Source organism: Marmota flaviventris, chromosome 3, assembly GCF_047511675.1.
Source record: "Marmota flaviventris isolate mMarFla1 chromosome 3, mMarFla1.hap1, whole genome shotgun sequence".
Taxonomy (NCBI): Eukaryota; Metazoa; Chordata; class Mammalia; order Rodentia; family Sciuridae; genus Marmota; species Marmota flaviventris.
The window spans coordinates 168,314,824-168,336,255 of record NC_092500.1 but is presented as its reverse complement, the minus strand read 5'-3'; the positions used below and the strand labels follow the sequence as shown (position 1 = coordinate 168,336,255).

At 46.7% G+C, this 21,432-nt stretch overlaps 1 protein-coding gene across 1 annotated transcript in view; it reads left to right on the top strand.

Moving 5' to 3' along the window:
• The window catches only part of Ebf2 (EBF transcription factor 2), a 177,237-nt gene that overhangs the window by 131,301 nt on the left and 24,504 nt on the right, over positions 1-21,432 (top strand). Inside the window, exons 8-10 of the mRNA XM_027927015.2 lie at positions 8,136-8,253; positions 9,752-9,882; positions 10,685-10,811. Of these exons, the coding sequence (XP_027782816.1) occupies positions 8,136-8,253; positions 9,752-9,882; positions 10,685-10,811 (376 nt within the window). The remainder of the gene's footprint in view (positions 1-8,135; positions 8,254-9,751; positions 9,883-10,684; positions 10,812-21,432) is intronic.

The window sequence follows — 21,432 nt, the reverse complement described above, 5'->3', positions numbered from 1 at the left end:
GGTCTCACTCAGTCTGCCCCATAAGGACTGACTGACAGCCCCGGGGTAGCTGGACGGTCCAGGCTGCCTCTCGCCTGCGCTCCGCCGCACTGGGTGCCTGCGCTGCACAAGAAGGATGGGGAAATTAACGTCTGTGACAAAGACACCTAGTGCACACAGCTGGGCGTTAGCCATTAGTCTGTTTTACTAAACGATACAAGAGCAAAGGGCACGGCTACTCATGTCTTGGCCTGGGGCCAAGATCCATCCAACAACCCCTTATGATTTTTTTTTTAAACCCCCAGCTCTTATATAAAACTTTTTTAATGGCACCACCATCTATTTTCCTTAAATAAAAAATGTTGAATGTTTCTCTCACACCCACTGAAGAGGGAAACGAGAGTTTAAATGAACTCCAAATGCTAAGAATTTAATACAGCTCCAGCTGCTGCCTGCAGGTTTCTTCAGTTCAAATCTTTCGGTTTGGGAGCTGCCCAGACGCTCTGTGATCTCACCCACCATTTGAAAGTTGCTGTGCTACTGAGCAGCAGTTTTAAAGCACATAATGAAAATCACTTGACTTGTGGCCTCTCTGATCAACAGGTGAGTCCATTATCTGCTGGTAAAACAAACCAGATAGTCCAAGTTAAAAAAAAAAAAAAAAAAAGTAACACGATAATTATCTACTTGGAGGCAGAAGAAAACTCTGAGGGTCTGAGTGTCTTTCACTCTGTTTGATGCTTTAAGCTGGGGGAAGGCTTGCTGTGGATTCCTTCAAGATTTCTCTGATGGAATGACCCTTTTCTCCTCATGCCTGGATTTCACTGTCTCCAGTATAGAAAAGAATCAGGGGGGATACAGATTTTGATTGACTCACAGAGGAAATGTGTTTTGAGTTCTTTGTGGGAGAGAAGGGGGAGACGTGAAAATGGGTAGCAGCCCAAGTAACTTTCAGGAAAGGGCTACCCGCGCAGACTTGCAGTTAGGTGGAAACATGCCAAAATGCTCAACTATTTTAGGGGACTCAAATAAGAACACTAAAACCTACCTTTGAACCCATGCCAGTGCAACCAGATACAGAACTTTCTGGAACACAGACCTCTCTTGGTTCTGCAGTGTGAGGGCATGGGTTCCTCAGCTGCTCAGAGGGGCTTCTGTTTTTTGATGGATGGCAGGTGATTCGGGGGCTCCCTGGTGAAAGATGATGGAGCCACAGAACTGCATCAACTGTGCTGTACGGCTCCCCCGGGGCTCCCCTAACTTCTGCTGGTAAAATACGGCCCTTGGCTCTAACATCCCTCCGGGCGGGCATACATTTCAGATGGGAAAAGCAATGGGTCCAATGGAAGAAACTGAGGTGGGGCAGAAGTGGCGAGTGATTGTGTCTCTGCGGTGAGGCAGGTGAAGGACCACCAGGCTCCCCAGGGACATGTAAAGCTGGTTGAAAAAACGGCGCTTTATTTCCATACAGATCCAACTGGATTTTACAAAGCCAGCTCTTTTAGTGTTCCCTCCTGACCCTGAAGCCAAATTTGCCAACATATCCCAGCAGAAAGCTCTTGCTTGGGCTTACGGCTCCACTTATGTGGACTGGAATTTCTTTTAAGAAGTTCCAGAGTCACCATCTCAATTGCCTTGAGTTGTGCACTCAATTCTTTTTTTTTTTTTTTTTTTTCATTTCTTCAAGGTCCATCTCAATTCCTGCTTCCTCCGTGAAAATGTCTGTTGCTGCTCTTGAGTTCAGGTTGCTTCCTCTTACCTTTGGGCCCCCGAGAGCATCCAATGGCCACATGGTCCAGTCCTCCATGATCTATTACCGTGCAGTGATATTTTCTGATTATGTCTAGTGTTGTTCTGCTCCATCAACTCCGCAGTCAACTCCTTGAGGCAGCAGCGATGTTTTCTATAAACTTCCACCGCAGGCAGCGCCGGGCCTGCGAACTCCATAAATACCTGATGAGTGATGGGGACGCCGTGCTGCCTGGTTACCCACCTTCTCAGGTCCCCCTCCCTTGGTACCAACCATCCCAGAATGCCCTGCGCCTGTCTCCATGGAGACCAACTTTGTGTTCTCCTGTTTGGGACTTGATACTTGACTGAACAGGAAATTTAGCCCTGGGGAATGGGAAACAACAGCTAGTGCTAAGAACTCTGGGAATTCCTTTTTTTTTTTTTTTTTTAAATGACAAAATCCATGCTTGTGGGGTAGGTGTTTAAAGGTGATTTTGGAGACTCTAGAGTCCAGTAACAAAGAAGAATCTGGGCTTTAGATCTGGTTCGAAAATATGATGTGTGCCAAGAATAAAGTGGTGAGGAGAAACCAATGGCAGTAGCCAATTTGTTTGTGATTAGCCCAGGTCGAATTAATGGAGGCTTAGACAAACTCGTGTCATTGGATTCTCCTGGTCAGCTGTGCGATTAGCCAGTGTATAAAAACCCCACCGTCTGTTTCTCCTCACCATGTGGACTCCCAGAGAGGTTGCCCACGATAGCCAGAAGTCTGTCTTGATTTTCTCTGTGGCTTTAATGGTCTCTATGTCTCTCCTCCTTCCACAGGTGGAAAATAAAATCCCACATAACAGTTATGCCTTGGGAAAGCTGAAATAACATATATAGCAACTGAACAGTTATAAGGGAAAAGCACATCATGAATTTAATTCCATTTCCAGATGTAAAATGTCATAAAGAATTTTTTTCCATACTTGGCAATATAACAGGAATTTTCGAGACCATTTTATTTAGCTAGGTGTACGCATGTTCGTAAGTGTGGTATCAGAGAGTCTTCGACATCGAGTGGGCCATAAATGCTATGTGGAATAGCTTTCCTGAGGCCCCACATGGAGCTAAGGGGTGGACAGCCCTCGCTGAAGGGGCAGGAACCTGCCTCTGATGGATGGCAGAATTTGGTGTGGTTCAGAGCAGGAGTTCGGACCACAGGGGGAGGTCTCTAGCTAGTGTCGTTCCACTGACTCCAGACAATGGAAGTGTCATCTGTTTCAGAGGGCAGGTCACTTAGTCATCCCACACATTCTTCATCCTGACTTCTTTACCCTCCTCGTGTGAGACTCGGGAGTCTGTAGGAACACCTGGGCGTGAGCGCCGAGACGGGCTGGCTGGAGGAGGCCCTGAGCTGGCCATTCCTCGGACTCCCCTAAATCAGACACTTCGAACTTTGAGATGGATAAATAAAAGCAACCACACCGCGTGGTGTTCCCCAAGTCAAGGACAACTCAGAGCAAGACATCAGAATAACCCAAAGGTGGGAAAAGTCGGTTGAGTGGAAGTCCCCGTCCCATCCGTCCCATCCGAGATCATTCTGATACCAAGCAAACTGCTCCTCAGTTGGAAAATTAGCCGCATAGGCAGGTTCACGGATGTGTCCACCTAAGGATTACTCCCACAGTAGCCTTTTATGGACAGGAGAGAGCTCTTTACAACTCAGCTCCTGCTTTGTATAAATTATTAGAGAGACGAGGGAGAACGTTTGGGTAACGAAAAGAAAAATAGAATTTGAGAAAGCCAATCAGTTTTCGTGAGTACTTTTTTGCCAACTGCTAACGTGCTCATAGATTCTCCTTAAAACTTTCTTGTATTTTTCCAGGGGAGGGACAAGTTTTTTATTTGTGTTTCTCTTTCTGCAAAACACGGCCTGATAGTTGGGTGACTCAAAACGAAACCTGCCACCGTCACTCTCCACTTGGTCTGTGGTCACTGAGCTGGCCTCTCCCCAGGATGAGAGATCACAGTCCAACAAAATAAGAAATGGCAAAAAGCAAAAAACCACTTTCACTTAAAAAGATGCAGGCTCTTTCGGTTGATTGCAGCTCCGCCCTCCTGGAAACTTGGCTTGAAGGTGTCACTGTGAATGAATTGCTTGTAGCTTTTGTGTTGAATGGAAATGTTTCTGTTGAGGAGGCCCAACAGCTACAAGGAGCTGGTATGCACGTCCAGGGGACTTGCCACGAGAGCTTGGAGCTACAATACAGATGTATCAAGGCTGAGGAGTAAATGAAACTTGTCACTAGTGTTAGCAGCAAAACCCGGGGTCCATCCCTCACAAATTATGGACATCTGTATTCCTAATTGGCATTCTTTAGGGCTACGCCAGCAGAATGGCTGCACCAGGAGAGTGTGACAGGCTTAGAGGAGATGAGGTATCAGGGGGAGGTGACAGGAGGCATTGATGAGGCAGGAAAGTTCTTTGGGATGGAATACTCTCCATATGTTTGCTACGATGCTGGCGATTTTTAGCTTCAGGTACCTTCAAATGACACCTTTTGTCCCTACTAAATTTGCTACTTTTAAAACAGATCAGTTTTTGATCGTAGAAGAACAAGTGGCATTGATGGCTACATGATCCCAGGACCGTTGGTAAAGATGCATACAAATAGTTAACAAGGTAATGGTAAGAAATGTTGACCTTGATTTGTTTAGCTAAGATGTAAAGATTTTTGAAGGTCAAAGGTGTCCTTGTGTAGTGTTTTGGAGTCTAACTGTGCCTGACCCTCTAACATTAAGCTGCTGTGGCCTGCAGTTTTGAAGAGTGAAGCAAACCAGGGGGAAAGCGAGAAGGGGGAGAGAACAGGAAATGGAGTGAGGTGTTTCAGGAAGTTGTCAGGGGTTGACGGATTGATTCCAGATGGAAAGGGTCAGCCTTCGTGACCCAGGAAATACTCACTAGGGGAAAGAAGTTGGCTTGGGGAAGGGGAAGGCCTGGGAGTGAGATGATGTTGGAATGCACATTCCACTTCCTTTCGCCTTAAAACATCCAGAAATTTTAACTTCTCCGAATAGAATAATATCAGTGTTGTCATCGTTCATCAGAAAACGGTGAAGGAAGTTAAACTCGAAGCTTCGACTGAACCAAATGTATCTTCGCCTCCCTAATGTTATCCAGTCTTCCAGAAGTCGAGGGGATGTGTGTAAAATCAGTGTTTAAGTGGGTGTCCCCATGTGGAGAAGCAGCAGCGACCCAGCAGGCCTGGTTTCGTGTGGTGGAGTTTGTGGATTAAGACCATTACATTTTGCAAATTCACTTTAATAGCAGGCTTTTCTAGGTACCTCTCAGCCTAAGATATTTAGAATATGAAAAACTGGAACTTGCCTCATATCTATACACACACACACACACACACACACGCACGCACGCACATACATTTGGACGTAATTTAAAATCTTGTAATAAATTTTGCAGACACTGAAATAATTCAGGTTAATTCCCTTGCTGTCATGAGAGGCCGGCGCTAGCCAGCAAGAGATTAAAATTTATTTCCATTGTTAATAGAAAATAATGAAGTGCATCTGAACCACCAGGGTATGTCATTCGGGAAATGTTCACTTTGGAACTAGGTCTCACTCCACCCAAATGGACAATGATGGAATCTGCTGGCTCGGGAGAGCCCCATATTTCGTGGCAGGAGCATTAATGGACGGTATGACAAGGAGCTGGTGGAATGGATTAAAGTGGTCTCTGAAGGAGCGCTCCTTACATCCGCATCATCCTGGGGCAGAGCTGGGGTTTCCCTCAGCGTGTCCAGGACAGCTTCGTGGTGGTGAAGGCCGGGAGCACCCTCTCATCCTTGTTGGGGGATTTCTGAGTTGTTTTCCAGCACCGAGAGCTGTGCCTTTGAAGACCCACTTGCACACACGATTTGCAAGAGTGGTCCAATTCCTCTTTCCCCCCTCTTCATCCTGTTATTTCCAGAGGGTAAGCACGCACCCAGGTGTGGGCTTCTAACCTCCACGTTCACCTGAACTCGGGGGCCGTGAGGTCCCATCCCTCCCTTGACTGTGCTGAGGTCTCTCTGATAAGAGCTTGTGCCTGGGTGCGCCTGCCACCCAGGGTGGGTGTCTCTGTTTGGTGGTTGCCTTCACAAGATAGGAACTATCTGGAAGGACTTTTCCCAGATGCTCCCACGTTACCACAGACACAATTGAAAACAGACCCTGAGCGAGACAGGCTACGTCCCCGAATGGTGAGCAATTATATGGGTGATAATTTTCTGAATGACAACTGAGGTTCTTTGGAGTTGTTCTCTGACTCCCCAGGGCCTGCCGTAATACCTGGCGTGCAGTAGGAAGCCCAGCGAATACCTGTTGAGTTGAATGATGGAAACCCACTAACGTCCATGTAAAACCTCACATGTGCTCCATCATGCCCACGGAGTGAGGCATGATTTGTGAACTCATGGATCCTAGGGATTCTCTCAATCCTATTACATTATAAATATAAAAATGTTAAAAGATACTATGTAAAACTCCATAGGCCAAAAAAAAAAAAAATCAGAAAAGTGTTGCTTTGTGAAAGGTGGGGTTAGGATCGACTGCAAATGGACATAAGGTAAATTTCCAGCGGGGGGTGTGGGGGGGGTGGGGGGATGGCATATTCTACATCGTGAGAGTCCTGTAAACTGTCAGTTCTACAGCTAAGTTCCATGCATTCCACAACATGTTAATTTTGTTGAAAAAAGAGCAAACCCAAATCTGTGGTCATCATCATCTTTTATGGACTAGTTGGTGGGGCGTGGGCAGTGGTGTAGATGAAATGAGATCAGCGATGTTTTGATAACTCTTGGAGCTGGATGGTGGGTCCTAGGGATTCATTATGCTAGTCTGTTTTGTTTGGAATTATTCATAATAAAAAGGTTTTTTTTTATTGCCATCTAATTCTTTCATAGTAAGAGGTAAGGCAAGGTCAAGCCCCTCCCCTCCTTCTTCATCTGGGAAGTAGGAAAGGGTTGGCAGAACAATTACAAGTAGAATATCGACAAATCTCATTTGGGGTGTGGGCAGGAGGGATAATTTTGAAACATGGCTTGTCATTACGTACCTATTCAATGCCTGTCCTCAAAAGGTCTATACATATGCATGAATTTGTATATACCAAGTTCCTTCTCAAAAAAAAAAAATTACCATGCAAAAGTGACGTGAGCTGAGAAGCCGTCTTGCATTCTGGCCCACTCAGCTTCCTGGGTGGAGTCAGTGGGTGAGTGTGGCAGGTCACCCTCCTCTGCCTCACCCTGCTAGCCCTGGCCACTTTGAACTTCTCCCACTCAGATCTGCGTTGCACTCTGTGGACCTCAATTCAATACCCTTCTGCTCCCTATTTCATGGGTTAGTGTCTTTCTCCAGCCTGAAAGTGGTTCTCTGAAGGTGGGGGCCCTGCTCTTAACTGCTGGTCCCCAGCCCCCTTTGCCCCTTTCTAGAACCTTGCCCAGAGGCTAGACCATGGGAAAATCTCCCGGGGAAGTGTCCGTGTGGCCTCAGACTGGTCAAAAGAGGCAGGGGCGGGGCAGATAGCCCACGGACTCATCCTCACTTGGCACGTATGGAGCGCTGTGCTGAACAGTTTCAATGTATTATCTCATTTTTCCTCCTTTTATCTCATTTGGCCCTGTGAGATAGGCGGCGTTGTTTGTGTTTTACGGATAAGAAACATTGAGATTCAAAAGGGTTCAGTAATTTGTCCACGGTTTCATGTCAGAGAGCAGCAGCCTGGGACTTGGATCTAGTTCTGACTCCAAACCCCAGGCTCACCCAGGACTCCATACCCACCTCTTCCCCTTCCTCCAGCTAGATACAAAATGTCCTGCTGTCTTCAATGCTCCATTCTGAGACCCTAATCTTCTCACCAATAGTCTTCAGACTCTGCTGCTCTTCCCTGGTGGGTGGGTGCCACAGACAATGGCCGGCCAGCATCCCGATGCCCAGCACGATGTCAGGGTATCTTTGAAGTGCAACAGCCCCTTCCCCAGCTTGGAGAAGTGACCTTCCAGCTGGTGGTTCCTACCCACCTCTGGGTCACATCCAGCCGGCACCTTGTGATGATGCAGTTGAAGGCTCTTCTCAGAAGGATGGTCTGGGCCTTCCACAGAGAACTGGGCTCTTGGAACTCGCGGGCAGAGGGCCCGTTTTCCCACTTGGTGACCCAGGCAGGGTTTGAATAGGAATGCACGACGACAGAGGGACAAGGCCCCTATCTTTCCATCAGCTTCTTCTAAATCATGGGAAGCGGAGCACCTGTTGAATTGGGAAGAATATGTCCATCCCTGAGTCCTACCCTGTCCCCTGTGTCACAAGGAAGTGTGCCCAAATAGAACTCTGAAGCGCGTGTGATTTGACGCCAAACTCACCCACCCTTGATGCTGACCCTGCAGGTGGTGCTGTCGACCACGGTGAACGTGGACGGACACGTGCTGGCCGTTTCCGACAACATGTTCGTGCACAACAACTCCAAGCACGGACGGAGGGCCAGGAGGCTTGACCCATCCGAAGGTGGGTAGGGCTGTCGGCTGAGCACGGCAGACGAGCAAAGTCCTCCACAGATTTTCTGGTTTGAATTTCCAATTTACATGTGGGAGTTAGAGTGGGGAAAGTCCACTGAGCCGTGCGGGTTTGTAAGGGAAGCTGTAAACACAGCCTGCTCCGGGCGGGGCCGGGCCCCCCAGCTGCCCCCGGCCTCTTCCATTCTGCTCTGTTTTCTTTTTGCTAGACGGGCATTTCAGGCAAATGTAGGCCTATGACATCTTAGTTAAACAGGAACATTACAGTGCCAGACGTGTATGAATAAGTGTCAGATGTGCCCTTAAACAGATTGTGAGCAAAACAAAACAATGTGCAGAATGAAACTGACACTAATTGATTTTTGTTTGCTTGGACAAGAAGAAATCGTGGGCTGCTCTGGGTAGTTTTCCAAGTGCATTAAAGTAATTAGAAATACTGGTCACTGTTAAACTTCAACTTGTCCAAAAAATTAAAGTGTATCGATGAACGCAACTGACAAACCTAAGTAGATTCCATCTCGCTCGTTCCCCTTCCTTCTGGACTCCCCGGCTCGTGGCGTGGGGAGACCTTGTAATCTAGAACGAGTAACCAAATTAGGCTACTATTAGAATGTGATGTTTTGCTAGACTCTGCCCACCGGTCCCCACCCCCAACCCGGCCCTTAAAATGTATCTTGTATCATTTTAAATAGGAATTAATGAACTGAAAGAAAATGATTGAATCAGTAAAGAATTTGGAGTGGTGTTAATGCTCCCACAGTGAGCACTGAAAGGAGAGAAGAAAACCCCAGAGTTCAGAGCTGGGAGCCCCTCGAGTTTCTTTTGACTGATTGGATGTGATTGACTGGCTGTTCAAAGGGGGCTCATGTTTTTGGAGTCCTGCCAAAGTTCTCCTCCACCTTTGACCCTGTCAACTTTGGCAATGGAGTGATGGATTGACTTTAGTTATGGCCTGAAAACCATATTGGGTTCCTGTTGGGATGTGCAGTCCAGGGACCTCAGACATATGGACAAAGGGAGGAAAATCCTTCCCACAAGTTAGGAGACTGATTAGAAATTGTCTCTTGAGTTGAAAAAAAAAAACAAAAAAACCCTTCAGCTATGATAGAGCTTGCTTTCTCCTTCTCCGCCCAGCTCATTAATGGGCCTTGTAAATTTTAACATCGTGGGGCAGAGGAGGTGGGGAGAGAAAAGGGATTTACACTTTTCTAGTGTGATCAGCTTATAAAAATATGGGCAAAAACAACAGAGTTTTCAAAACACCCTTTGCACAATTAGCTAAGTGTTTCGCTTTTTCATACATAATGGTCAGCTCATTAGGCTTTAATGACCTGGTGCCAACCAACAACCAATTAGAGGAGGGCGGCAGGTCAAGAAAGCTCAACTTGAACTTCATGGAATGGCCAACAGCTTCCCGGGACAGCCATTCCCAAAGCTCCCGACTCCCACCACGGAGGATAGGGCTGACTTTTTCTTTCCTATCCTCTCAGCGACCCCCTGCATCAAAGCCATCAGCCCAAGTGAAGGCTGGACCACAGGAGGGGCCATGGTCATCATCATTGGCGACAACTTCTTCGATGGTCTCCAAGTGGTGTTCGGCACCATGCTTGTGTGGAGCGAGGTAGGCAGTCAGCTTCTCTCCCCTCCTTTGGCCCAAAGGTTTGTTTAAAATATATATATATATATATTTATTTTAGTTGTAGATGGATACATACCTTTATTTTATTTTATTTTTTGCATAGTGCTGAGGATCGAACCCAGTGCCTCACACATGCTGGGAAAGCGCTCTACCACTGAGCCACCACCCCAGCCCCCAAAGGTAGTTTTTATCTGGGGAAACAGAATGAGCAGGGCATGAGGGATAAAAAGGCCTGAAGTCATGCTCGTTGCAGGGACATTGTTAAAAAGGCAAACACCCATTGCAGTATTAGGTAAAATTGCGAAAAATTAGAAAGAGGCTACATACTGGATTAAAGGAGCATGGTAGAAATAATGATAGTAATAATAAAACATTTTCCACCATTTTGAAAATCATGGTCTGAAAAAACTTCTGCTGACCTAGGAGCAGAGATATGCACCTGCCATAATGCTCGTTGGGAGAAAAATCAGGACAATGGGCCTCTGCATAGGCATAATCTAATTCTGTGACTCACGTCCAGAAATGTACTGGAAACACACCAGATGTTACTGCTGGATGTCTCTGGGTTATGCAATGCTATTTTTCTTTCTTTCTTTCTTTTTTCCTTTATTTCTGTAATTCCCCAATTTTCTCAGTTGGGTATGGCTGGTGTTCTAGCCAGAAAAACAAGAGAACACACAGCAAAAAAGAAGCGATGGCCGGATCAGTAAGGGGGACCGCGGGGGTTCCCTTGGCGATGGCTTGTCTAACGGCTCTCTCATGTCCCTTCCCGTTCCTTCCTCAGCTCATAACCCCTCATGCCATCCGAGTGCAGACTCCTCCCCGGCACATCCCCGGAGTAGTGGAAGTGACATTATCTTATAAATCCAAACAGTTCTGCAAAGGAGCCCCGGGAAGGTTCATTTACACAGGTAGGTGACGAGCGGGGAGACTGGCCTCCAGCTCCCCTTGGCTCTGGTGCCCGGCATCTCTCTCTGAAACCATTTTGGTTTTTTCTAGGTCTTTCCAGTGGTGTGGGAAGAGGGCTCTGACACTGAATGGGGAAAGTGTGGACTCAATTCTAAATGTGTATTTTACTTCAGCAACTTCGGCCTGGTCTAGGGTGGTCATGGCGGGTTGTTTTGGAAATGAACACCTTGCTCATCTCTTCTATTGTGTTTGCAATTTGAAAAGTTACTGTCCTAACTCCCAAAGGGACACCTTTCCTCCACTCCTTCAGGGTGGTTTGTATTGCACACTTATCCTGGGAAATCATAGTGAAGTCTAGTGCCCCATCTTACCTTCTAGACGGAGAGACAGATGGAAAGAAAATAAATCACGTGATTTCAGAGGGAAGGAAGGAGGGCCTTGGGTAGGACAGGTGGGAGCCTCTGAATCCCAGGACTGGGCCCACCGTGGAAACCCATGCCCTCCCTCCTTTCCTCTCTGCCCTCTCCAGCCCCCTCCCCTAGACTCCCACCCCGCCCCCGGCAGCTCTGCCGGCTGTTCTCTGTTGGATTCACTGGTGTTCGCTGGAACCTGACCTGGTAGTCCCCGGATCTGCAAGGCACTTCCCTTCCAGGATCACAGACTGGGAAGTGGGAACACGCTTGGTGCAGATAGTACAGGAGCCATGGTGGGCGAGGTGGGAAAGGCCCGAAGGAAGGGCTTCTAACGGGAACCCCCCCCCCCCCCCCCCGAGGTTGCAAGGCCAGGGTTAAAGCCAAGACCTGCAGGGTCCTGCCTTCCTAGACCTTGGGCTGTTCTCGCCCCCGGGTTAGGGGCCTGGACTCATAGCGTCGCTTGCCTTCTAAATGATTCTTTTCCCCATCTTATAAAGCGGACCACCTACTTCCCCAAGCTAAGGAGAAGACTGATTGACACCGTGCATGGAAATGGTGGCAGGATGGTAAAGGCTTAACAGGAACAAAGAGGGGTTCAAAAGTTTTGTTTTGTAGCATTTACTGAATTCAAACTATTGTGTGACATTGGCCTGCTCACAAAGTTTCTGAAAATTGAACCACCTTCTCTTAGAGCTGGTAGCCAGGTCTAGCACATCTGTTCACATAAACACTCAGGATACAGAGGGGGTTGAGGGAGCCATAGATTACTATTCAAAAAATGTTTATTATCAGAAGTGCCTTTATTGTTGTCCTTGGTATTTTCATGGAAACTTAAACAAGGAATTGAAATGGTGATGAGTATTAAAACATGACCTGTACAGGATTCTAGGAGTATGTACTGAGGGAATCAAGTCTTAAACTGAGGTGTTGGGGAGAACTCAGAAAAATGAAGACAGAGGAACAGCATGTGCAAAGGCCCCGGGGTAGGAAAGAATGTACCATATTTTTGATGACCACTGTGATCAAGGCAAAAAGAAGGACTTAGAGAGAAGTTGGGTACAAGCCAGAAGGGAGAACGGGGGCCACAATGCATCCAAGCCCTTTTCTCAGCTCTTCCCTAAGTGCCACGGGCAGCCGTGGGAATACTGCTGCAATCAGATTTGCCCTTGCAGAGGTTGTTGTGGCCACAGTGCTGAGAATGGCTCAAAAGCCAATGTGGATGCAGAGAGGTCAGTTGGAGGCCAGCGTGTGGGCTCAGACCAGAAATGATGGTGGCTTCAGCCAGCGTGCTGATGGTGGGGACAGGCAGAAGTGGGTGGAATTGAGGCGGTTGCACTGATGGGGATGATGGATGGGATGGGGTGAAAGTTGGGGAGGGGAGGGAAGGGGGCGACGCTCAGGTTTCAGGGTTGAAAAATTGGGTGGGTATAGTTTAGAAAGTGATTTTTTTTTAAAGGTAGAAAGTGCTAAGGGAGTTCAGAGGAAGGACAGAATACTTCCAGCTGGCGGAGAGGTGGGAAGATTTAATATTGTAAAGATGTCGATTAATGAACGAATCCAACACAATGCCAATCAAAATACCAACAGAACGTTTGGGGAGACTTTACAAAGTTCACCTGGAAAGGTGTTAAAATAGAACACTTGATTATGAAAAATGAGAGAGCCTTGCCCTACTGGACATTCAAACCTATTTTAAGGTTCAATAATTAAAAGAATATGGGGCTCTGCAGAAACAGAAATGTCACGCCACAGAAGAGAAAATTTGAAAACAAACTGTTTTTGCACGTGTTGAGTGGATAAATACCGAAATATCAGCATCGTGAGGAGCCATCTTGGGTCCATGTGGAAAATAATGTTTAACGAACATGTGAAAGAAAAAGATTTCTAATTTCACATGACAAACTAAAATGTACTCAAATGAAATAGTTCAATTAAAAATACAGATATTTCAAAAGATTATAATCCACAACATCATTATCACGTTGAGCCTTGCCCGTCTTGACCCCAAAGATACCATGCAGAAAAGATGGGGTTACATAAAAAGAAAATTTCTCATGTGAAAGTAGCCAGGCATGAAGTCAAAAGGATAGAAAGAACTGGGAATGTGTCTACTCTGTAGGATATATTGTGTCACACATAAAAAGATTCATTCATTTGTTCAGTCAGTCAAAATTTCTTTTACGCCTGTTCTTATCTACTGCCATGTTACGCATTGTGATAAAGAGGTGAACGCTGTATTTCTTGCAAATTAAGAAGGAAAAAAGCAAATACCCACACAGAAAGCTAGCAAGTGGCATCAGTTGCTATATATGTTATTTCAGGAGTCCAATGAAGCAATAAACATTTTTAAAAGTCCAACCGCATTAATAATCTAACAAATGCAAATTAAGGCAACTCTTAAGAGTACCACAAATTTTTCTTTATCGAGTTAACAAAGCTATTTCTTAAACAAATGAAAAAATATCCACGTTGGCAAATTTAGAAAAAGGTGGAGATTTTAATGCCCCACGGTAGGAGGGTAGATGGTGAGAGAAGAGGGCCCCGATGGTACCAGCCTTAAAAATACGTGTGCCCTTTAACTCCTCAGTTCTACTTTGAGCAATACATACTTAGAAAATAATTGAATTTGCTCAAGGCTGTTCTTTGGAACACTATTTATAGCAGTGAAAAAATCAAAAACATCTTTAGTGTCCATTAGGGGATTTATTAAGTAAATAACGAAACATCTTCACACTTTTAAAACATTAAAAATGATACCATTGACGGATACTTACAGGAGAGCAGGTGTGATGTATGTTCTTTAAAAAGCTTCAAAACAGTATGGATAGGACGATCCGGTTTTTATAGATATGAGAAATGAACAATTGTACAGAAGGCACTCCGGGGCCACTGTGTTGGCAGGGGCGGTTTCTGAGAGTCAGCGTTGAACTTATTTTCATGTTGCTTATTGTGTCTGTTATTTTTTCACAAAAGTAAATAATTTTAACTAAACATTAGAAGAATAAAATTTAATAAAAATCAGCATCACTCATGTTTAAATACCAAAGGTGCACACGCTGGTAAACTTGATCTTTCAGGTGTCCGCCCAGCCAGGCAGCCAGGCAGCCAGAGAAGCTTCTTGCAGAAGATGCCTTTGAGTGGGGAGGCCAGAGGGGGCAGTTAGGGTGGGGAGGCCAGGGACTGAGAAGAGGCCAGGTGTGCAGACACCGCCTAGGATGGCACAGGAGGCTGGTCACTCACCGAGAAACGTCCGCCTTAAGGTTGCTGGCCAAATTCAACTCCTATTCATGGAGACCAGAAGCCAATGCCATCCATGAGGGTCCCAGGCCCCACAGGAAATGGGTGGGGGGTCCTTGTTTCTCCCAGTGAATGGGCAGTACCACCATGAAAGCTCACTTTGTCTCCGTCTGATGGTGGAAAGGCAGGGACTTGGCAGGGAACCGGAGAGGAGAGAGCTCTACCCAGACCTGGCTCCTCGCTCCTGCTGGCCCTGTGGTCATGACTGTCTCCCTGTGGGAAGCTGGACGGAGGCCTGTTGTATTTGTAGTGGGCCTGTCCTCTAAGGACCGAGGTCAAAACCCTGGGCAGCTCTCTGAGCACCTTGGGAGTCAGCGCCTTCATTCCTCTGCAGGTGAGTCATGGCGGGATGGGTGCTCAAGGTCCCTGCAGGCCTAGACTAAAACTCAGCTCCAACGGTGAGGTGCAAAGGCCCATCGGATCCCAGAGGAAAGGAAACCCTTGCAAACTTTGGTGGGGGCAGGCTGAGCCCTCTGGGGAGGAGCCGGCCAAGAGGATGGGCCTGGGGAACAGAAGAGCTGATCTTGGAGGCTGCTCTGGGGGAATTGTGTGTCCTTTTGTCAAGTCACCTGACTTCTCGGAGGAGTTTCCTTTTCTTTGTCTGGAAAGCTCAGGTAGTAATTAGGCTGCTACCTGCAGGTGTTTCCCTAATGTGGCTGACCGTGAGACTAGTGCTTGGCGCCACTCCAGATGTGACCAATCATGCCCTTCTGGGAAGGTCTAAGAATCTGTATTTTCCACAAAGAAATGAATCTGGGAGACCTGAGTTCTGCTCATGAGGCTGTTGCAGAGACTCTCTGGCTTGGAAAGAATCCACATGTGGGAGAGACTGGTCTCCTTATGAGACTGGGCTGTTTCCCCATGAATGCAATAGTAGTGTCTATTCTTAGTGGAATTTTCTAGAAGGAGACTCAAAAACCAAGAGGCAAGAAGGGAGGCTCCCGTGAACCTCTCCTCCTTCAGTCCTCCCCTCTACATGCACACCGGTGGTCCACCTGCAGCTGTTGGTGGTTCTGTATTCAAGGATGCACCACCATAATGAGCCCACACCTATTAGATGTATCAGGTGTAATTAGCCCAAATGCCATCATCAGCTCCTGTGGTTGCTGCTGCCAAGCACAGCACACACCCCGTCGGGGCTCTGGAAAGCAACACGTCCTCTCACACATGTGGCGTTGCGGGTTCGTTTCCTCCGCCCCTGGTTTGCTAACCTGCAGCTTGCTGCTGCAGAATTGAGAGAGCCACATGAGACCGAGGCTCGTCAGGAAAGTCCAATTGCCTCCGTCTGGTTTGAGACCCAGAGGCAATGTGGCAGCCTGGGCTTAGCGGAAGAGATCCCTCCTCTGCTCTCCTTGCAGACATTTCCCCTGAGAGTCAGCAGTGGAGAAAAGCAAGGCCTGTGCAGCGGGACTACTGTGATGGTGGTGCTGGTGGCTCTGGCTGGCTTCATTTCGGGTGGCAGGGAGTCCAGAGGGAGACGAGTCCACAGCGTGGCATTCGTGGGAGGAATTGCTGTTGTCTGTAATTGTGGACACTGCACCACCCACAGGAGCCCTTGCTGATGCCCGAGCTCAGGCAGGTGGTCAAGGCCCTGGGGGGAGGTGAGCTTAGCTTTCCACTATTTTTCCTGTGGCTCCTTGCAGAATCTGGGCTACCCATTCCACTGTTGATTAGCAAGTTTCCCATAAGTTCTATCATCAGACAGAAGCAGTCAAAAAAAGAAAAAAAACTAAAGATGATAGCAATTCAAGAATCACATCTGTCGTCTGCTGAGCACACAGGGACAGGCTCTTCCTGGGAGCTCTGACAATCACCACCTTTCCCATGATGATGACAGTTTTATTAGTACCTCAACTTCATAGATGAGAAATCTGTCACAGAGGCAAATTAAGTCACCTGCATATGGCCACCAAGCTAGGCTCACTCCAGGCTGTCCTAGTACAAAGTCCTGCCCTTCAGCACTAACCTGTATGACTTACTGATTCTGTGCAGCTTGTTCGAAATGATAGTGGGGCCACCTGTTTGGTCTCACCTGGTGGTTTTACTTGTCTCCCTGGCTGTTACTCTGAAGAAGGGCACAGGAAACAGGGGGTAGCCAGAGAGTATGAAGGGGTCTCAGAAGAAGGCTTACCTCTGCCTAGGTTTTCTGCAGGCCATGTGAGGATTTTTCTCTCTCAGTGTGACATGGTGACTCACAGCCTTTGAAGGGCTTTGAACTCCTTCGAAGTGATGGCCACGTTCCTGTCCACAAATAACTGAGTTTGCAGAAGATGAAGGCATGACAGGCTTATTACTCCTGTGAACTTGGCACCAGGTGGTAGGCGACCCCACGGGTTGCTGCTGGGCAGTAGAGAGGCCGGGATGGAACGGAGAGACTGGGATTTTCATGCCAGCTCTGGGGGAAAATCATGTAACTATTCCTTGCACCATTTTTCTACCCTAAAGAATGGAGATGTATTTAGCTAACTGGGAAGAGGAAGGTCGATAGGTTTGCAAAGCTAATTATATGTATAGATACAAAACTCTAAGCAGAATTCACTGTGGCCGGCACTGGAAGGAGCTGCTTATACAGCAGGTCTTTTGAGCCCAGGTGGCTCCTCCTGGTCACTGTTGGGTGGCCTTTCTCCGTGTCTTCTTGGGAAAGGTGGGTTCTTGTTGAAAGAACTCCCACATCATGCCCTTCATGTTGTGATCTAGATGAGAACTCAGGGCTCTGCAGGAAACAGAGAAGGCCAAGGAACGTGGACCCTGCAGATGGGGGTCAAGGGAGCGGATGGGCCCCAGCTGCCACCGGTGCCTGCAGATGCTTTGGGAGGTGTGCAGTGGAATTTAGAGGTGAAGGAAGCCAGCTGGACTGGATGGGACACACTGGGAAACCAAAGAAATGGTGGCAATACTCCCTGCCCCCCAAATACGTCTTCCCTTTTACTCCAGCAAAAATCAAATATGTTGATTAAATACCCTGCTTATCATTTGGGAGAACTGGTGTTCATCAACAGGAAGAGGCAGCAGCTGGGGGGAGGAGCTAGAGGCCTGGATTTTGCCACAAACTTTCAAATCACACCCCAGATAGTGTCTTCCCGAAGGCTCTGCACGAGGCCTGGGGTCTTCCCTCCATAAAGCTGCTCTGCACAGATGTGCAGACTGGATTTCTAATGTTAATAGCTCATCCGATTTGCATTTCTTCTTCTTCTTTTTTAATAGCATCATCTGCACGCATGCCCCCCCCCCCGAAAAAAAAAGAATCCTATTGAAGAAATGAACCTGGTTCTTAGTTAAACATACCCAATTCAGACATCAAAAACTGGCCCTGGGTTTAATCGTTCCCTGTTCACACTGGAAGCAGGTTGGATCAACAGCCCTCGTGGGCTCCTGCACTTTTGTGAAGTTGCCTGGCCCCACCTGCATTGAGATCCCCGTCCATCCTTCAGCGGAGTCTGAGGATTGACATCCCATGGTTGGCCCTGGAGTAGGAAGCGTTGCATCACTGGAGACATCCCAGCCCCTTAATGGACCGGTGCTCCCGGCTATAATATTCTAAATGCACATTACAGAGAGCAGGCGCGTACTCATAACTGCTCCGTTGTGGCATTTAGATTTACCCTTGAAATTTATCTTTAATTTTTACAGTTGTCTCCTTAACCATGTATATTACTCCCTTCTTCAAACAATCTGTCTTGCGGCTGCAGTGTTTCTTGAAACCAAAGCGTAATTAAATATTAAATTAATATTTCATTTAAAATTAAATATCAGAGGCTTCAGTCTAATCTTTGGCTTGTGCACTGTTGATTCTCGCCTCGTATTCTTGTTCTTGTGTCCACAAAGGCAGGTGCCATCTCTGAATAACGTGTTCCCGCCTTATCTCTATTCCTCTTATTTTCCTCTTTGGCTCTACCAGACTTTGGCTACATTGAAACAAATGGATGTGGTGAGAGATTTCCACCTTGTCACAGTTAAGGGCCACTCAATAGCCTATGACTTCAACCCCACCCACCTGGACTTCTCAGAGAAGAATTTCATCACTCAAAATAAGTAATAGCCTCAGAATCATAAAATGCAAGAGTTTGCAAGGGGGTCTGGAGACAATTTAGTCCAACTACTTGTCTTTGTAGGGAACGGAGCCCCCTGCACGGCAGGGTGAACCTGGCATCCTTGGTCAGTGCCAGGATTTAAGGCAAATCCCAAGAAGAGCCATCTGTAGCTTCTGGTCCCAAGCATTTCAGATAAGGGATATAGCCTTTGACTTTTGGACCTGTTAGGAGTGGGGTGTAGGTAGACGATTGGACGAAGAGATTGGGAACAGGAGGGGGAGAGAGAGAGAGATTGAAGGGATTGAAGGATTCTGAAGTCATGGACCCTATAAAGAAAGGATAGCACAGGTAAGTCCTGAAGATGACATGCCCATGTGCTTCTAAACTAATCTTAGAGCTGGGTGGCTCTGTGCCTTCCTGCCTTGGCAACAGAGAGCATCTCCTGACTGAAGCCCCATTGTCGGTACCCTATGCTTAGCCAGGTCCGTCTTCTGATCTGCTGTTTATCTGGCAGTCAAATTCCATAGAGTTTTTGCTTATATTGGCTTTGCTTTTTATAAAACAAAAAGATTTCTTTCAATTGTTTATTCTTGAAAGAAGTTGGGATTTAGAGTTGGGACTCCAGGGTCCTCTGGTTCTGTGGACTGTCTGTCTTGGTGGACCATCCACTCTGGATATGTGACTCAGTGAATGCACATGTACAAATACACAGCTGGGCTTGGAATTTCTACTTCTGCTGGTCTCTTGATGGCCATCCATAGACCTCATGGTGATTCTAGGACCCAAGTGAAGATTTGCTGGTGAGCAAATATGGACCCCAGACCTGCAATGTGATCCACCAACATCTCCAGAATGGCATTTCGATGGAGCACTGAGACCTCCCTTCACCCCACTGACTTCTCCTCTCAAATTCCAAATATGATTTTGCCATGTTTGTGGTCTGCACTCCCCGCTGGTCACAGGCAAAAATGACACCTGCCATGTTGATGCTTTACCATGGAGGGTTGACCAGCACTCTAGCACAGGGCCTCCTTGCAGTGTTAGCCTGGCATCCTGATAGTTTTGGGAAACAGAAATAGAAGCATAGCTGGGGTAAGGTGGCCTTGTTCTTGTACTTCTCCTTAAAGAAAGAAAATAAAAATCTAGAATTTATGTTTCATCAATCCTTTGGGAAAATAATATTGAGCACCTGCCAGATTTTTTGTTTTTTAAATAAGTGGTTCCCAGTAGATATTTTTAGTTAAATAATATTTACTCAAAAAAGGAAACCTTTCACACATTGCTTATAGTTTATATCTATTTGTTGGGCCCAAGATATGTGAGTAACCTCGTATATTATACTCTCAATCAAAATGAGAAATGACATGTACGATCCAGGCTCTCAGGAGAAATATTATGAAATCTCAAGGTATTGATGAAAGTTTTTCAAGGCTGATCCAAATGGGATTTAGATTCTGTGGCAGTTGAAATGTGTATTATTAAACTCCTTGAGCAAACTCAAATGACTCCCAGTGGAGGATTAAGATGTTCTATGTATAGCAAAGACGAAATTCTCATGTCTGAGTTTTCTCTATTGAATTCCCCCTTGATTAGCTTCTGTAATATTTAACTTCATGCCAAGCCATAATTATTTAATAAAAGGTAAATATAAATTATATTTCAGTGGGGGATATGACCTTTTACCTTAATGTTATATTACTAAAGAAAGACATAGACAAATAGAGCCTATAGATTGAAGCGTATTTTTAATTTACTCTACTTTTGCGTTGCCAGCACTTCTCTGTCTCTGTCAGCCAGAGGGTTGGCAGAGCTTCACAACATCCCACCTGCCATGTGGTAGGCAAGGCTGTAAATTAACTCGGTGGTGGCGGTTAATGACCTGGCTGGCCCTTGGAGACCCTCTTGGTGCTGGTCTTGGGTACCTCATTAGCTAATTGAGGTTTGCTTGGCTTGCACCAGGCCTGAGAAGGCAGAAAACACCCAGGGACGTGGGGAGAGGACATGTGGCAGGGAAGCAGCAATTCAACAGAAGCTCAGTCTATAGGATGCAGAAACAACTGGTCAGTGGGAAGCTAGTTTGGAACCCAAATGAGAGTCGTCAAACCAACCTTGATGTTGTAAAGGCTGTTGAAAGTGGTGTTTCCTCTTTTGGTTTGGTGTTGACTCAACAGAGCCTGAGTCATTTTGACTTTGTGGTTGCTACTTCAAATGTGCACTTGGTTAAATGAGATTGTGTGTTTGTGTGTGTGTGTGTGTTTGCTCCCTGTCCATTCAGATGACAATGTTGAGGTTCACTGCACTCTCTCTCATTTGGATACACACGTGACCCTTCCCACCGTTTGTACCTATGACGTCTGGTGGCAGGGACCTGTCAAAATTGTCAGCATAAAAAAATAGACAATTGTGTCTGATCTACTTATTCCATTTAAAGCATGAAGTCCTCACCCCGTGTGGTCGAGATACTCTGCTCTTCCTGGGGGTGAGGAGATGGGGAGGGGAGGGCAGGAACGATAAGCCAGAAAGGACCCTTCTGTCCTGGGGGTTTCCATTCTTTAGTGGACAGCACATGTGATAGATTCTCTTAAAGAGAAACTGTCGGCTACTTTCCACCTCTGTGTACTGCTTGGGGCCCAGCATCTGAGAATTCCCCAGAAAGAACAGAAAGAACCAAGCAAGAAGGTTAGTGGCAGGAGGGCTATGGGTGGAACAGCATAGTCCAGGGAGAGAGAGTGTGCCCCTGTGGGGGGTGACCATGCAGATGGAAAGGAGGGGACAGGGGGTAATGGAGAGAGTGAAGGCTAGACTTCCTCCCTGGCATCTTCCTGTCACCTGTGTCCGGCACATCATGAGCAAACCCATAGCTAGAACTTTTCAGTTTTATC